This window comes from Tachyglossus aculeatus, chromosome 6 (genome assembly GCF_015852505.1).
Source record: "Tachyglossus aculeatus isolate mTacAcu1 chromosome 6, mTacAcu1.pri, whole genome shotgun sequence".
NCBI classification, from domain to species: Eukaryota; Metazoa; Chordata; class Mammalia; order Monotremata; family Tachyglossidae; genus Tachyglossus; species Tachyglossus aculeatus.
The window spans coordinates 2,714,103-2,730,270 of record NC_052071.1 but is presented as its reverse complement, the minus strand read 5'-3'; the positions used below and the strand labels follow the sequence as shown (position 1 = coordinate 2,730,270).

Sequence of the window (16,168 nt, the reverse complement as noted above, 5' to 3'; positions counted from 1 at the left end):
TCATTATTATTATTAATGTTCTGTAAGAATTCAGGCAGTCAATCAAAGGTATTTATTGAGCATTTACTCTGTGCAGAGCTCTGCACTAAGCGTTTGAGAAAGTACAGTCCAACAGAGCTGGTAGACACATCCCCTGCCCACATGAAGATTGCATCTATTCTATTTATTTTATTTTGTTGGTATGTTTGGTTTTGTTCTCTGTCTCCCCCTTTTAGACTGTGAGCCCGCTGTTGGGTAGGAACTGTCTCTAGATGTTGCCAACTTGGACTTCCCAAGCTCCAGGAGGCCTTCCCAGACTGAGCCCCTTCCTTCCTCTCCCCCTCCTCCCCCTCTCCATCCCCCCCATCTTACCTCCTTCCCTTCCCCACAGCACCTGTATATATGTTTGTACATATTTATTACTCCATTTATTTATTTATTTATTTTACTTTTGCTTGTACATATCTATTCTATTTATTTTATTTTGTTAGTGTGTTTGGTTTTGTTCTCTGTCTCCCCCTTTTAGACTGTGAGCCCACTGTTGGGTAGGGACTGTCTCTAGATGTTGCCAAGTTGTACTTCCCAAGCGCTTAGTACAGTGCTCTGCACATAGTAAGCGCTCAATAAATACGATTGATGATGATGAGGTGAGAGGGAATAGAAATCCGTGAGCTGCCAAAACCTGGGGAACCCTTTCCCCCCACTGTCCGCGGGGGCCTTTCAGATCTGGGGTGGCCAGGAAGCTCTGACCAGCAATGAAGGCCACTGTGTTCCGCTGCCTGCCACGATCCACCGTCCCCTTTACTGAGAGGCCCGAGTGAGGACCAGGCCTCAGTCCGTCCTGGTCCGGTGGGCTCCTCCGGGAGCCCGCTGTTGGGTAGGGACCGTCTCTATATGTTGCCAACTTGTACTTCCCAAGCGCTTAGTACAGTGCTCTGCACACAGTAAGCGCTCAATAAATACGATTGAATGATTGAAAAGGGGTAGGTTGCCCAGGGTGGGAGAAGCAGGGCAGGGCAGTGCCGCAGGGGATGGGGGTGAGCGCAGGCCTGGTGACTTGTACGGGGGGGCTGTCTTTCTTCCTTCCTGCAGCCCAGCGTCTCAGACATCAAGACAGGGTACCTGTCCATCATCATGGACCCAGAGGAGGTGCCCCTGGATGAGCAGTGTGAGCGGCTTCCTTACGACAGCAGCCGCTGGGAGTTCCCCCGGGACCGGCTCCGACTGGGTAAATGGCCTGACGACTCCCACCCCAGCTCTGCCGCCTCTCGCCTCCCCCTCCCAGCCACCCCCACCCCATGGGTCCCCTGTGGTACACCCCTGGAGGGCCACCTATCCAGAAAGGGGTTGAAACCAACCCAGTGAAGGGGAGACCAGAACAGTGACCCCACCTTTCCCTGAGGGTGGGATCCCCTTCTTCCAGTGGAGGGGTCACCCAGCCACCCCTCACCACCGCTACCGAGCCCCAGCTCCCTCTCCTCTCAGCGGGCAGCGATCCCCGGTGGGGAAATCAACACCGCTCATCTTCAGAGAAGGGAGGCCACCTGTCAGGGGGCCTGGGGCCAGGTCAGCCCTGTGGGGAGACTTGAAAGAAGAGAAAGTCCTGTCCAGGGTGTGGCTTAGATCCCCTGTGAAACTAAGAACTGTGGTATTTATTAAGTGTTGGGTCAATACAAGATAATCAGGTTGGACGACAGTCCCTCTCCCACACAGGGCGCTCAGTCCGAGAGGGAGACCAGGTATTGAATCCCCATTTTCAGATGAGAAAACTGAAGCACAGAGAAGTGAAGTGACTTTCCCAGCAGGCAAGTGGCAGAGCAGGCAATAAAACCCAGGTCCTCTCACTCCCAGGCCCGGGGTCTTTCCACTAGGCCACCCTGTTTCTCGTGGTGTGGCCTGGGAGGGAGAACGGTCTGGGAAGCCCAGGAGGATCTGAGAAGCTTCCTTAAACCTTTTCCTGCTGTGTGGGGTCTTCCTGCCACCTGCTAACCCTTCACCCTAGAGGGCCAAACTCCCCAAGGAACCAGGATGAGGTGGGTCGGTTCGGACCCCCTAACCTGGCCAATCTGGGGCTTTGCCCCTTGCTTCCAGCGAAGGGCTCCTTGTCCACTCTTCCTGTGCCCCCCGCTGCCTTTCATCCCCTCTGGACCCTGACCCATGGGTGAGCTGCCTGCCATCTCTGGGCCGGGCTCTGCGGCTAGGCCCAGTGCCCCTCGGGAGCAGAGGTCGCGACCGGTCTTCAGCTCCTGACCCTTGGCCCTTGCCTCTGCAGGAAAAACTCTGGGACACGGTGCTTTCGGGAAAGTGGTGGAGGCTTCTGCTTTTGGCATTGACAAGTCTTCAACTTGCAAAACGGTGGCGGTGAAAATGCTTAAAGGTACAGCTCCCCTGCGGGTTGCCTCTGTGCGGCGGGGGCGTGGCGGTTGGCTTGACCTGTGGCTGAGGCTTGGGGCGGGGGGGGTGGGCCCAGACCCTCTGAAGGGACAGGTTCGCGTGTGGTCCGGAGGGGAGAGCGGGGCGGCTGTAGGACTGGGCATGGCCCTGAGCCCAGCCTGGCGGTCAGAACAGTGGCCTTGGGTGGACTGGCCACCCCGCCCTCAGGCTTCTTGGGTTCCATCCCCAATGAAACTGCAGCAGGAAGCTCAAAACATAACGGGCTGCCTCTCTATCACCGGGGAGGCCCAGCTCGGCATGGGCTGAGCTTGAAAGGAGATTTTGTACAGATTTATTACTCCATTGTACATATTTACTACTGTATTTATTTTGTTAATGATGTGCATTTAGCTTTAATTCTATTTGTTCTGACAACTTGACACCTGTCCGCATGTTTTGTTTTGTCGTCTGTCTCCCCCTTCTAGAGTGTGAGCCCGTCGTTGGGTAGGGACCGTCTCTATCTGTTGCTGACTTGTACTTCCCAAGCGCTTAGTACAGTGCTGTGCACACAGTAAGCGCTCAATAAATATGATTAAATGAATGAATGAATGAGCCTAGGAACCGCAAGCCCCCTGCCTCTGACCTGCACCCCTTCGCCATGCATCCCCAGGAGCGACTCTCTGGGACGTTGCTCCTTCTTTTTTAATTGTACCTGCTAAGCTCTTACTACGTGCCAGGCACCGTTCTGAGCACTGGGGTAAATACAAGATGATCAGGTTTGACACAGTCCATGTCCCACGTGGGACTTACAGGCTTAATCGCCATTTTACAGATGAGGTAACTGAGGGACAGACTTGCCCAAGATCACAGAGCAGACAAGTGGTGGAGCAGGAATTAGAACCCAAGTCTTTCTGACTCCCGAGCCCTTTCTCTATGCACTAGGCTACGTTCCTGGAGCCGGGGGTGGTCCCACCTGCTTTGTTCTCCCATCCCAGTGCTCCAGAGGCCCTTCAGGGCCAGGACACTCCCTTTGCCTGCTAGGCTGGAACCCAAAGGGGTTAGGTGCGGATGAGACAGGCCAGCAGGAGAGAAGGCGTTGTTTGTCTAAAGAACTGGACCGCAAATCACCAGGCCGTTCGTGCTCCTTCCCTTCCGGCTGGGACCCCGTAAACAGGATCTCGTCGCTGCCCTCCTCCCTCTCTCTCCGCCTCCAAACGCCGGCCCCCTCCAATGTCTCCATTTCCCCCGAGCAGAGTGCGCCACCGCCAACGAGTGCAAGGCCTTGATGTCCGAGCTGAAGATCCTCATCCACATTGGACACCACCTCAACGTGGTCAACCTGCTGGGGGCTTGCACCAAGTCCGGAGGTGAGCGTTCCCCCCAATTCTCCCCCTCCTACTGCCCCGTCCATCCCCCTCACCCCTCAGACCCTAGGCCACTGGCTGTCCACCCGCCCCCACCAGCGCCAACCTTCCTGAGCTGGGCTGCCCACTTCAAGAGAAGGCCCATTGAAGGTAGGTTGCCTGTTTAAGGAGGTGGCTCATTGAGGGTTGGCTGTCCATTAAGGTCGGTTTCCCACTTGAAATGGTGGCCCACTTAAGATGGGCTTCCCATTTAAAGAAGCATTTGGAGAAGCAGCAGCAACGTGGCTCAGGGGAAAGAGCCCGGGCTTTGGAGTCAGAGGGCGTGGGTTCAAAGTCCCAGCTGTGTGACTTTGGGCAAGTCACCTCCCTTCTCTGGGCCTCAGTGACCTCATCTGGAAAATGGGGATTAAGACTGTGAGCCCCCCGTGGGACAACCTGATCACCTTGTCACCTCCCCAGCGCTTAGAACAGTGCTTTGCACATAGTAAGTGCTTCATAAATGCCATCATTATTTATTTATGATTATTTAAATGGTGCCTCATTTAAAGTAGGCTTCCCATATAGAGAGGTGACTCATTTAGGGTAGGCTTCCCTTAAGATAGTGGCCCATTTCATAATAATAATAGTACCATCAATCAATCACTGATATTTATTGAGCACTGACTGTGTGCAGAGCGCAATACTGTGTGCTTGGGAAAGTACAATATAATAGAGTTAGGAGACGTGATTCCTGGCCACAAGAGAAGCCGCGTGGCTCAGTTCGCGGGCTTGGGAGTCAGAGGTCATGGATTGTAATCCCAGCTCCGCCACTTATCAGCTGTGCGACTTTGAGGAAGTCACTTAACCTCTCTGGGCCTCAGTTACCTCATCTGGAAAATGGGGATTAAGAAGGTGAGCTCCACGTGGGGCAACCTGATTACCTTGTATCTCCCTCGGCACTGAGAACAGTGCTTGGCACACAATAAGCGCTTAACAAAGACCAAGATTATTAATTATTATTAAGGAGCTTACAGTCTATAAGGGGAGATAGACGTTAAAATAAATTACTGAGGAAATAATAGTTGTGGTATTTGGAAATGCTTACTAGGAGCCAATCATTGTACTAAAAATATTCACTAAGAATTTTCAGGTCGGACCCAATCCCATACCAGGCTCCCAGTCAAAGAGGGAGGGAGACCAGGTACTGAAACTGTATTTTACAGATGATGCAGGCTTCCCATTTAGGGGAGGCTGTCCATTGAAAAAGGCGGTCCATTCAATCCATCAATCAATCGTATTTATTGAGCGCTTACTGTGTGCAGAGCACTGTACTAAGCGCTTGGGAAGTACAAGTTGGCAACATATAGAGACAGTCCCTACCCAACAGTGGGCTCACAGTCTAGAAGGGGGAGACAGGGAACAAAACCAAACACACTAACAAAATAAAATAAATAGAATAGATAGGTACAAGTAAAATAAATAAATAAGATGGCGTTCTGATTTAAATGCCTCTTCCTTTTTCCCATCCCACCTCATCTGATGGAAAATGGGTTTTATCCTCGAGGGGCTGCCGAAATCTAGTCCCTGCTCCCACTCCCAGAGACGGCCTGAGTGAGGCCAGGGGAGGAGGAACTGGTGGTCTTTTTTGTCCACAACGACCTTCTTGAAGGCGATTGTGCTTTCCTGTTTCCCAGCACGCAGCTCGCAAAGCCTTGGCCCAATGTTCCACCTGTCCACTTTGGCTGGGCTAACTTTTTAATGGTACTTGCTAAGCACTGTGCAAGGCACTGTACTAAATGCTGGGGTACGTACAGGCCAATCAAATTGGACATAGTCCATGTCCCACCTCAAACGCAGCCTTAATCCCCAGTTTACAGATGAGGTATAAGTGAGGCATAGAGTAGTTAAGTGACTTGTCCATGGTCTCACACAGCTGACAGGTGGCAGGGCTGTGATTAGAACCCAGGACCTCTGATTTCCAGGCCCGTGCTCTTCCCACTAGGCCACTCTGCTTCTCATATTTTGGCCTATTTGTCCACCTGGACCCGTGGAGGGAGGGAGATACCTCTCTTCTCTCTGACCTCTGACCCCACACTGCCCCACATTCAGGTCACACAGGAAGCCAGCCCTCCTCGGAAACACCTTTCCCCCTACCCCCCAGAAAATACCTCCTAGTGACCTGACACTCCGAGTTCCTACCTGCCTTCCCTACTGACCTCACAACAACAGTAATAATAGTGGCGGTGTTTGTTAATGATAATAATAATAATAATAACGATAGCATTTATTAAGCACTTACTATGTGCAAAGCACTGTTCTAAGCTCTGGGGAGGTTACAAGGTGATCAGGTTGTCCCACGTGGGGCTCACAGTCTTCATCCCCATTTTACAGATGAGGTAACTGAGGCCCAGAGAAGTTAAGTGACTTGCCCGAAGTCACACAGCTGACAAGTGGCAGAGCTGAGATTTGAACCCACGACCTCTGACTCCAAAGCCCGGGCTCTTTCCACTGAACCATGTTGCTTCCCGTAATAATAATAATAATAATAATAATAATGGCATTTATTAAGTGCTTACTATGTACAAAGCACTGCTCTAAGCACTGGGGAGGTTACAACGTGATCATGTTGTCCCTCTGGGGGGGCTCACAGTCTTCATCCCCATTTTCCAGATGAGGTAACTGAGGCCCAGAGAAGTTAAGTGACTTGCCCAAAGTCACACAGCTGACAATTGGCGGATCCAGGATTTGAACCCATGACCTCTGACTCCAAAGCCCGTGCTCTTTCCACAGAGCCACGCTGCTTCTCCTCACTATGTGCCAAACACCGTACTAAGTGCCAGGGCTGACTTAAGATAAGTTGGACGTAGCCCCCATGTTGCATGAAGGTTCCCACTCTCAGCGGGCAGGAGAACAAGTTTTAAACTCTCATTTTACAGATGAGGAAACTGAGGTTCAGAGAAGTGAGGCACCTTATCAAGAGAAAAGGGAGAGGTATTTCTAGAAGAAAACACGTACCCCATCCCACGGCTCGGCTCATCCAGTCACCATCCTCCCTACGCCCCCAAAGGCCCCCCAGGCCGGGTGGAGGGTCACACGTTGTCCGGGCCATCGGTGAGGTTCGATGTCTGGCCAAGCCCAGGGCGGAGAAGCCGGAAGAAAGCCCGATCTCCTTGGAATTTCCACCCCTTCCCAAGCCAGAGCCCGGACAGGAAGGTCACTGGGTTAAGATTCCTCGGCTAGTCATGCAGTCACGGCGAGTTTAGAAAGTTCAGGTAAAGGCTTTGGCAAGCCTCCCTGCCTGAGGGTTGTCAGGATTATGTTAACATTTACATTAACGTGGGGAGCTCGGCTGTGAAAGCTGTCCGGGTGCATTAGGAAAATGGATGGGAAATCTCAGCCAGCCCCAAGGAGAGACATCCTCCCCCTCGCCCCCATCCCAGTCTATCCGAGGACACATTGACAAATCAGGCGTCAAGAGACCTCTAGCACAAGTTCATATATGCGATAGAAACCTCATTTGTTGAATTGCGGTGTAATGGAAAAGCCTGTGAGCCCACTGTTGGGTAGGGACCGTCTCCATATGTTGCCAACTTGTACTTCCCAAGCGCTTCGTACAGTGCTCTGCACACAGTAAGCGCTCAGTAAATATGATTGAATGAATGAATGAGTCAGAAGACCTGGGTTCTGATCTCAGCTTGGCGATTTGTCTTGTGCTCTGCATTGGAGTCTGGGGTTCAGTGTCTTCTCCGTGTGTCCTGATGTGGTGATAAGCCAGACACTCCCCCTCTCCCAGCTTTCTGATAATAATGATGAGAAGCAGCGTGGCTCAGTGGAAAGAGCATGGGCTTTGGAGTCAGAGGTCATGGGTTCAAATCCCGGCTCCGCCTCTTGTCAGCTGGGTGACTTTGGGCAAGTCTGGCAAGTCCCAGACTGAGCCCCCTCCTTCCTCTCCCCTTCCTCCACCTCCCCATCCCCCCCGCCTTACCTCCTTCCAGTCCCCACAGCACCTGTATATATGTATATATGTTTGTACGTATTTATTACTCTATTTATTTATTTTATTTGTACATATTTATTCTATTTATTTTATTTTGTTAATATGTTTTGTTTGGTTCTCTGTCCCCCCCTTCTAGACTGTGAGTCCACTGTTGGGTAGGGACTGTCTCTATATGTTGCCAACTTGTACTTTCCCAAGCGCTTAGTACAGTGCTCTGCACAGTGTAAGCGCTCAATAAATACGATTGAATGAATGAATGAATGAATGAATGAATGAATAAATGAACTTAACCTCTCTGGGCCTCAGTGACCTCATCTGTAAAATGGGGATTAAGACTGTGAGCCCCACGTGGGACAACCTGTTCACCTTGTAACCTCCCCAGTGCTTAGAACAGTGCTTTGCACATAGTAAGTGCTTAATAAATGCTATTAAAACAAAAAATGACACTGAATTGGGGCACCACTTGAGCTATCCCCAAAGCACTTTCGCACACCTGATCTCGTTGCATAATAGTAACAGTGGGATTTGATGTTGCTCACTTTGTGCCAAGCCCTGGGGTAGAGTCATGAAAATCAGTCAGGCACTGTCCCTGTCATACGTGGGTTTCCCAGTCTGAAAGGGAGGAAGAGAAGGTATTTAATCCCCACTGTACAGAAGAGAAGACTGAGGCCCAGAGAAGGAAAGTGATTTATCCAAGCTCACAAAGCAGGCAAGGGGCTGAGCAGCAGGTAGAATCCAGATTTCCTGACTTCCAGTCCTGTGCTCTTTCCACTGGGCCTCCCTACTTCAGTGCATCCCTGAATCCGTGTGGAGGAGAGAGCAGCATGGCCTAGGGGAAAGAGCCCAGACTGGGAGTCAGAGCACCTGGATTCTAATCCCAGCTCTGCCACTGGCCTGCTATGTAACCATGGGTGACTCACTTCGCTTCACTGTGCCTCAGTTACCTCTTCTGAAAAATGGGGGCTCAAAACCTGTTTTTCCTCCCCGTTAGACTATGAGCCCCATTTGGGGCAGGGACCCTATCTGACCTGATACTACTCTCCTGGTACGCAGTACTTGGCTCACAGTTTTGTTTAACAGATTCTAGTTACTGAGCACTTACCGTGGGCAGAGCGCTATACTAAGCGCCTGGGAAATTACAATACTACAGAGTTGGTAAACATGATCCCTGCCCACAAAGAGCTTACAGTCCAGAGGGGGAAACAGACATGAAAATACATTACCATAAGCTCGTTACGAACAAGGAACGGGTCTGCTAATTCTGTTGTTTTATGCTCTCCCAAGCGCTTAGTACAGCGCTCTGCACATAGCGCTCAATCCATACCATTGATGGATTGATTGACTGATTACTGATGGGAAGCAGCAGAGTAGAAGGGTGGACATAAATGCTGAGGGGGTGGTAGTGGGGTGAGTATTGAAACGCTTAGGGTTTTAGATCCAAGTTACGTTGCCGACTTGTACTTCCCAAGCGATTAGTACAGTGCTCTGCACACAGTAAGCACTCAATAAATACGATTGAATGAATGAATGAATGAATCCAAGTGCGTAGGTGACACAGAAGAGAGAGGAATAGAGTGGGGAGATGAGAGCATATTCAGGGGGCTGTGATTTTAGTAGGGCTATGAAGATGGGGTCAGTTCATCTACTCCACTTTTGGCAGGTCCTCTGATGGTCATAGTGGAATTCTGCAAGTACGGGAACCTGTCCAACTACCTTCGAGGCAAAAGAGGGGACTTCATCGCGTTCAAGGTAAGCATCCTGCCCCCGACCCAGTCCACCCAGCTGCCTTGGCACACGAGGGCAACTGTCAGAAGGGCAAATATGGGGAAAATACGTCCTCTGTCCACCGGGCTCCCTTGGACCCCGGGAGAAGTGGAGCTCTTTGCTTCGTGCCTGGAATCCAATCCCCACCCTGGATCTGACGGGCTGCCTCGGCGATCTCATGACGGAGGACTGACCACCAGGAAGGTTTAGGGATTTCTCCAGGGTCCCACAGTGAGCCGGGGACAGAGACAGGACTAGAACCTGGCCCTCATCTCTCTGGCTGCCCTGAGGCTGGAGCTGGGAGCCGCCGGGTGTCTGCTACCAGACTGTTGAAGTTGAACAGGGGCCGCAGGGGGATTCAGCTGGATTGTTTGTCTGCTCCGCTGCATCCCTGCTCAGGTGCCCCGGTGAGGGAGGGAGGGGCTCTCAGAGGTTCGCTTCCCTTTCCGCTAGGCCTTTCAGCCCTTCCCAACTCTGACTGTCGGTGACGTTCGCTCAGAACCAAATGATGTCAGGAAACGGAACATGGGGGTCAAGGGGCGGCCTTCTGCCACCGGGATTATTCATTCATTCATTCAATCGTATTTATTGAGCGCTTACTGTGTGTGGAGCACTGTACTAAGTGCTTGGGAAGTACAAGTTAGCAACATATAGAGACGGTCCCTACCCAACAGTGGGCTCACAGACTAGAAGGGGGAGACAGACAACAAAACAAAACATATTAACAAAATAAAATAAATAGAATAGTAAGTACTTACAAGTAAAATAAATAGAGTAATAAATCTGTACAAACGTATACAGGTGCTGTGGGAAGGGGAAGGAGGTAGGGTGGGGGGGATGAAGAAGGGGATGAGGGGGAGAGGAAGGAGGGGGCTCAGTGTGGGAAGGCCTCCTGGAGGAGGTGAACTCTCAGTAGGGCTTTGAAGGGAGGAAGAGAGCTAGCTTGGCAGATGTGCAGAGGGAGGGCATTCCAGGCCAGGGGGAGGACGTGGGCTGGGGGTCAATGGCAGGACAGGCGAGAATGAGGATTAGCAGCAGAGGAGCGGAGGGTGCGGGCTGGCTGTAGAAGGATAGAAGGGGGGTGAGGTAGGAGGGGGCGAGGGGATGGACAGCCTTGAAGCCAAGAGTGAGGAGTTTTTGCCTGATGCGTAGGTTGATTGGTAGCCACTGGAGATTTTTGAGGAGGGGAGTAACATGCCCAGAGCGTTTCTGCACAGAGATGATCCGGGCAGCAGCGTGAAGTGTAGATTGAAGTGGGGAGAGACAGGAGGATGGGAGATCAGAGAGGAGGCTGTTGCAGTAATCCAGTCGGGATAGGATGAGAGATTGAACCAGCAGGGTAACAGTTTGGATGGAGAGGAAAGGGCATATCTTGGCGATGTTGCAGAGGTGGGACCGGCAGGTTTTGGTGACAGATTGGATGTGAGGGGTGAACGAGAGAGCAGAGTCGAGAATGACACCAAGGTTGCGGGCTTGTGAGACGGGAAGGATGGTAGTGCCGTCAACAGTGATGGGAAAGTCAGGGAGAGGGCAGGGTTTGGGAGGGAAGATAAGGAGTTCAGTCTTGGACATGTTGAGTTTTATATGGCGGGCAGGCATCCAGATAGAGATGTCTTGAAGGCAGGAGGAGACACGAGCCTGAAGGGAGGGAGAGAGAGCAGGGGCAGGGATTTAGATTTGGGTGTCAGCAGCGTAGAGATGATAGTTGAAGCCATGGGAGTGAATGAGTTCACCGAGGGAGTGAGTGTAGATAGAGAACAGAAGGGGACCACGAAGTGACCCTTGAGGAACCCCTACACTAAGGGGATGGGAGGGGGAGGAGGAGCCTGCAAAAGAGACTGAGAATGAACGGCCAGAGAGATAAGAGGAGAACCAGGAGAGGACAGAGTCTGTGAAGCCAAGGTTGGATAGCGTGTTGAGGAGAAGGGGGTGGTCCACAGTGTCGAAGGCAGCTGAGAGGTCGAGGAGGATTAGGATAGAGTAGGAGCCGTTGGATTTGGCAAGCAGGATGTCATTGGTGACCTTTGAGAGGGCATCTTTGAGAGACCTTTGAGAGGGATTACCCCTGCCATGGGTAGCTCAGCTGTAGGCTACTCCTTCCCTCCCCGTCCCACCGCCCGTCCCCTCGGCCCCCACTGGCGGCTCAATGGGCCGGAACTTTTCAGTCCCAGGAGGGCTCAGAGCCAGGGGAGAAGAGCCTGGAGGACTCGAGCAGTGACCTGACGGAGCTCATCAAACGGAGGTTGGAGAGCGTGGCCAGCACCGGAAGCTCGGCCAGCTCTGGCTTCATTGAAGATAAGAGCTACAGCGACTCAGAGGAGGAGGAGGAAGGTAGCTGCAACATCTCCCGACCCCCGCCACCCCACTGCCATTCCCCCACCATCCTCTCCTCCCCCCAACCCTGCCATCCCCCTCCCATGGGTCACGGCAGGGAGCCAGTCCAGACTGGCCTCCAAGGTGGAGGGTGCCACTCACAGCCTTGGCGGCTCTCTCTGCTCTCTGCTAGACTCTGAGGACCTCTACAAGCGACTTCTCACCCTGGAGGATCTCATATGCTACAGCTTTCAGGTAGCCAAGGGCATGGAGTTCCTGGCCTCCAGAAAGGTAAGCCCTGTTTCCCTCCACCCACTCATGAGGGCTTTTGGGGCCTCCATACTGCTCTCTCTGTAATAATGATACTAATAGGAATAACTGTGGTTTTCGTTAAGCACTTACCATGTGCCAAGCACTGGGCCAGATACAAGATAATTGGTCCCTGTCCCTATCCAGTTCTGAAGACCTCTTTGATCTGAAGTGGGGTCTTTTTTGCTCCAGGCTCTGTCCCTCTTCTGTGGGTCTTTTTCGTCCCGAGTGCCTCTGTCTTTTTCTGTTTCCTCTCTTTCTCCCCATGTACCTATCTCTCTTACTCTCCCTCTTTCTCCCCACCACAATCTCCGGCACAGAGATGCACTAGAATACATATAGGGCAACATATATTGCCCTATAAATCTCCCTTACAGAAAGCCAGACGCCCACTTATCTGGGCCAAATTTCCATCAGCCAGTTGGCAAGCCTGTACTGATACACACATCCACAAACACACACACACAAAAAAACAACAACCCAGTGCCCCCTTGGCTGTGGCTCCAGCGGCCCCTTCCCCTGGTGGTCCCGGCCCACCTCCATGACTCTCGCTTTGGTTTCTCCCTCCCTCTCAGTGCATCCACCGGGATCTGGCCGCCCGCAACATCCTCCTTTCGGAAAACAACGTGGTGAAGATCTGCGACTTTGGCCTGGCCAGGGACATCTACAAAGACCCCGACTATGTGCGGAAAGGAGACGTGAGTGAGGGCCCGGCCCGGAAGGAGCAGGGAGGGCTGGGCTGGGGGAGGCCCCCGGGAAGGGAAGGTTCCCCCACCATTCCCAACCCCACCTCTCTTCGCTTTTCCAGGCCAGGCTGCCTCTCAAGTGGATGGCCCCAGAAGCAATCTTCGATAAGATCTACACCACGCAGAGTGATGTCTGGTCCTTCGGAGTCCTGCTGTGGGAGATCTTCTCTCTGGGTACGTGCCTTGGCTCCTCTCCTCTCCCCACGCCCCCTCCACCTACCCCCGCCACCTCCAGTACCCCTTGCTGGGACCAGTTGGCCACAGCCTTCACAGAGCACTCTCAAGTGCAGGGGGTAGGCCAAGGTACTAGGCTAATCACCCAACCAGTGGCTTTGAGGGAGAGCGTCTGTGGAAAGACTCGGGAGAACACATAGAAGAATGGTCTGAGAAGCAGTGTGGCCTAGTGGAAAGAGCTCAGGCCTGAGAGTTATAGGACTTGTGTTCTAAAATTCGCTCTGCCACTTATATGCTATGTGACCTTTGGCAAGTCACTTCAATTCTCTGTGCCTTGGTTACCTCATTTGTAAAATGGGGATTAAGACTTTGAGCCCCATATGGGACAGGGGCTGTGTCCAACCTGATCAGCTTGAATCTACCTCAGCACTTAGTATGGTGCCCTGGCACATAGTATTATTATTATTAATGATAATAATAATAAAGCACTTAACAAATATCAGAAAAAATTGGGTCCTGCCCTCATGGAGCTTCCAGTCCACTCTTTGAGTAGGAGCTGGAGGAAACGCAAGGGACTATGGGGAATCACATGAGTGATGATGGTGGGGTCCCCTGTCAAGCGACAGATGACCTTGGGTCCTGAAATTTTACACCTAACCCTGTCTGCGAAGGCGGCTTTTAGGGGAATAAGGCGAGGTCATGGAAATAGATTGGGAAGGCTTCCCGGAAGAAGAGGGCTTTAAGAAGGCTTTGAAAATAGGAAAAGCCAGCTTTGAGCGGACCAATCTGAGAGGGGAGGAAGTTCCTGGCAGAAGGAAAGTTAAAGACCAGAAGGGGTCCCTGCCCTCGAGGGGCTGACAGGCTAGTAACAGAGGCAAAAGAGCCATCGGGGCCCAGGAAATCCCAGCTAGCAATGGAGAAAGGCAAATAGACCAGCCTTGAAAATAAGTACCGGCACACCATCTCTTCAGAAGGCTGTGTGCCTGAGGGAAAGCCGGCTGTGGGGCCTGACAGAAATGGAATCCTCCCTGGGCGTCCTTGCTGGACACAGCCTTTGGTGTGGCTTCGTGAAGCTCTGGGTCAGCATCTTTGCTGAAAGTCTGTGTGGGAGATCTTAGCCTCATGGAGTCAGGGACGGGGAAAGACTCTAGGAAGTCTGGGCAGGGTTGCAGTCGGATGGGTTTTCTGCAAGGGAGCGACCCTGGTTTGGGCAGGCCTCGGTTTTCCCCACTGTAAAATGGGTTTAGCAGTCCCTCCTGACAACCTCGCTCCTCAAAAAGGAGATCCTGGGAAAGGCATCCCGCCAGGAGCACCAGATCCATGAGGGCATCGTCCCCATGGGATTGGCACTCTAGGCTTGGGCTGGGCCTTTGGTTCTGGTTTTGGCCCCCAGAAATAGCTGTTCCCTTCATCACTGAAGACTCCTCCTTGGAGACCACACCTCTTTGAAGAAGCCCCATCTCCTCCCTGAGATTCCCACTCCCTCGCCTCCCCCCCGACCATCAGTGTTGCTCCGCCCAGAGCATGACCCCAACCTTCCATCTCCGGGGGCCTTTGGTCTCCGGCCCAGCCTCGCACTCAGCCATATTAACTGCCACCCAAAACAGTGGAAAACAGAATGAAAGGAGAGACTTGGGTTGCCCATAAGGGGGATATGGCCCTGGAGCAGTTGAGAGCTGGCTGACCCCCACCTGTCTTGGAGGCAGGGAGCTGGCCCGGCTGACCCCTTGAAGGTCCTTCCAGCGTTGCTTGGTTTCTAGGAATCTGTACTGATAGGTCTTTGCTGGACAGCCCAAGCCTACTCCATTCCATAGCCAGCTGACCTGCTTCACTTCCTGCGTGGCCCCTCCCTGCCTCGGCCAGACTGAGAAATCGGGAATAGGAAGATGCTTCAGGAATGTTCCTGGCTGGGATCCCTGCAGGATCCCAGTTACCGTCCACGTCCCTGGAGTCGAGCCCCGGGGTTGAAGGATGTAGCAGCAGCAGCTCCGGGTGTCCCACCCCCTTGGCAGAGGAAATCGCAGCTTCTGGAGAGGGACTGTTTTCCAAATAGGCAGGAAACCTAATTCATTTGATCAATCAGTGGGGTTTAGTGAGCAGTCACTCTCTGCAGTGCAATCAATCAATCAGTGGTATTTACTGAGCACTTAAGAGAGTACAGTATAACAGAGTTGGCAGACACGTTCCCTGCCCACAATGAGCTTGCAGTCTAGAGGGGGAGACAGACATAATCACAAATTAGGGTTATGAGGGAGGGGTGAATAAAGGATACAAATACAAGTGCAAGGGTGAGGTAGAAGGGAGTGGGAAAAGAGGAATGAGAGCCTAGTTGGGGAAGGGCTCCTGGAGGAGGTGTGCCTGCAATAAGGCTTTGAAGATGGGGAGAGTGACTGTCTGTAGGATATGAAGAGGGAGGGAGTTCCAAGCCAGAGGCAGGATATGTGGATGAGGGGTTAGCAGTGAGATAGACACGGTCATGGTCCAATGAGTAGCTTGGCATTAGAGGAGCAAAGTGGTGAAGTAGGAAATCAGAGAGATAAGTTAGGAGGGGACAAGGTGATTGTGTTCTTTAAAACCTAAAACCTCATGGTAAGGAATCACTTGGGAGAAGACAGTACAACAGTTGAGTGACGGGATCCCTGCCCACAAGGAACTTACAGAGAAGCAGTGTTGCCTAGTGGACGAAGTACAGGTCTAGGACTCAGAGGGATCTGGCTTCTTATCCTGGCTCTACCGCTTGTCTGCTGTGTGATCCTGGGCAAGTCACTTCATTTCTCTGTGCCTCAGTTGACTCATCTGTAAAATAATAATAATAATAATGGTATTTGTTAAGCCCTACTATGTGCAAAGCACTGTTCTAAGCGCTAGGAGGATACAAGGTGATCAGGATGTCCATGTGGGGCTCACAGTCATAATCCCCATTTTACAGATGAGGTATCTGAAGCACAGATAAGTGACTTGCCCAAGATCACACAGCTGACAAGTGGCAGAGCTGGGATTCGAACCCATGACCTCTGACTCCCAAGCCCGCACTCTATCCACTGAGCCACGCTGCTTCTCTGCTTTCTCTGCTTCATGCTGCTGCTTAAAATGGGGATTAAGACCGTGAGCCACATATGGACATAGACTGTGTGCAACCTGGTTAGATCAGATCTACCCCACTGCTTAGT

General features: G+C 52.1%; 1 protein-coding gene across 1 annotated transcript in view; it reads left to right on the top strand.

Annotated features, from left to right (window-relative positions):
- Positions 1-16,168, top strand: part of LOC119929662 (vascular endothelial growth factor receptor kdr-like) — a 222,786-nt gene that overhangs the window by 177,427 nt on the left and 29,191 nt on the right. Inside the window, exons 17-24 of the mRNA XM_038747850.1 lie at positions 1,072-1,207; positions 2,252-2,356; positions 3,606-3,719; positions 9,353-9,441; positions 11,622-11,787; positions 11,963-12,060; positions 12,654-12,776; positions 12,887-12,998. Coding sequence (XP_038603778.1) covers positions 1,072-1,207; positions 2,252-2,356; positions 3,606-3,719; positions 9,353-9,441; positions 11,622-11,787; positions 11,963-12,060; positions 12,654-12,776; positions 12,887-12,998 — 943 coding nt within the window. The remainder of the gene's footprint in view (positions 1-1,071; positions 1,208-2,251; positions 2,357-3,605; positions 3,720-9,352; positions 9,442-11,621; positions 11,788-11,962; positions 12,061-12,653; positions 12,777-12,886; positions 12,999-16,168) is intronic.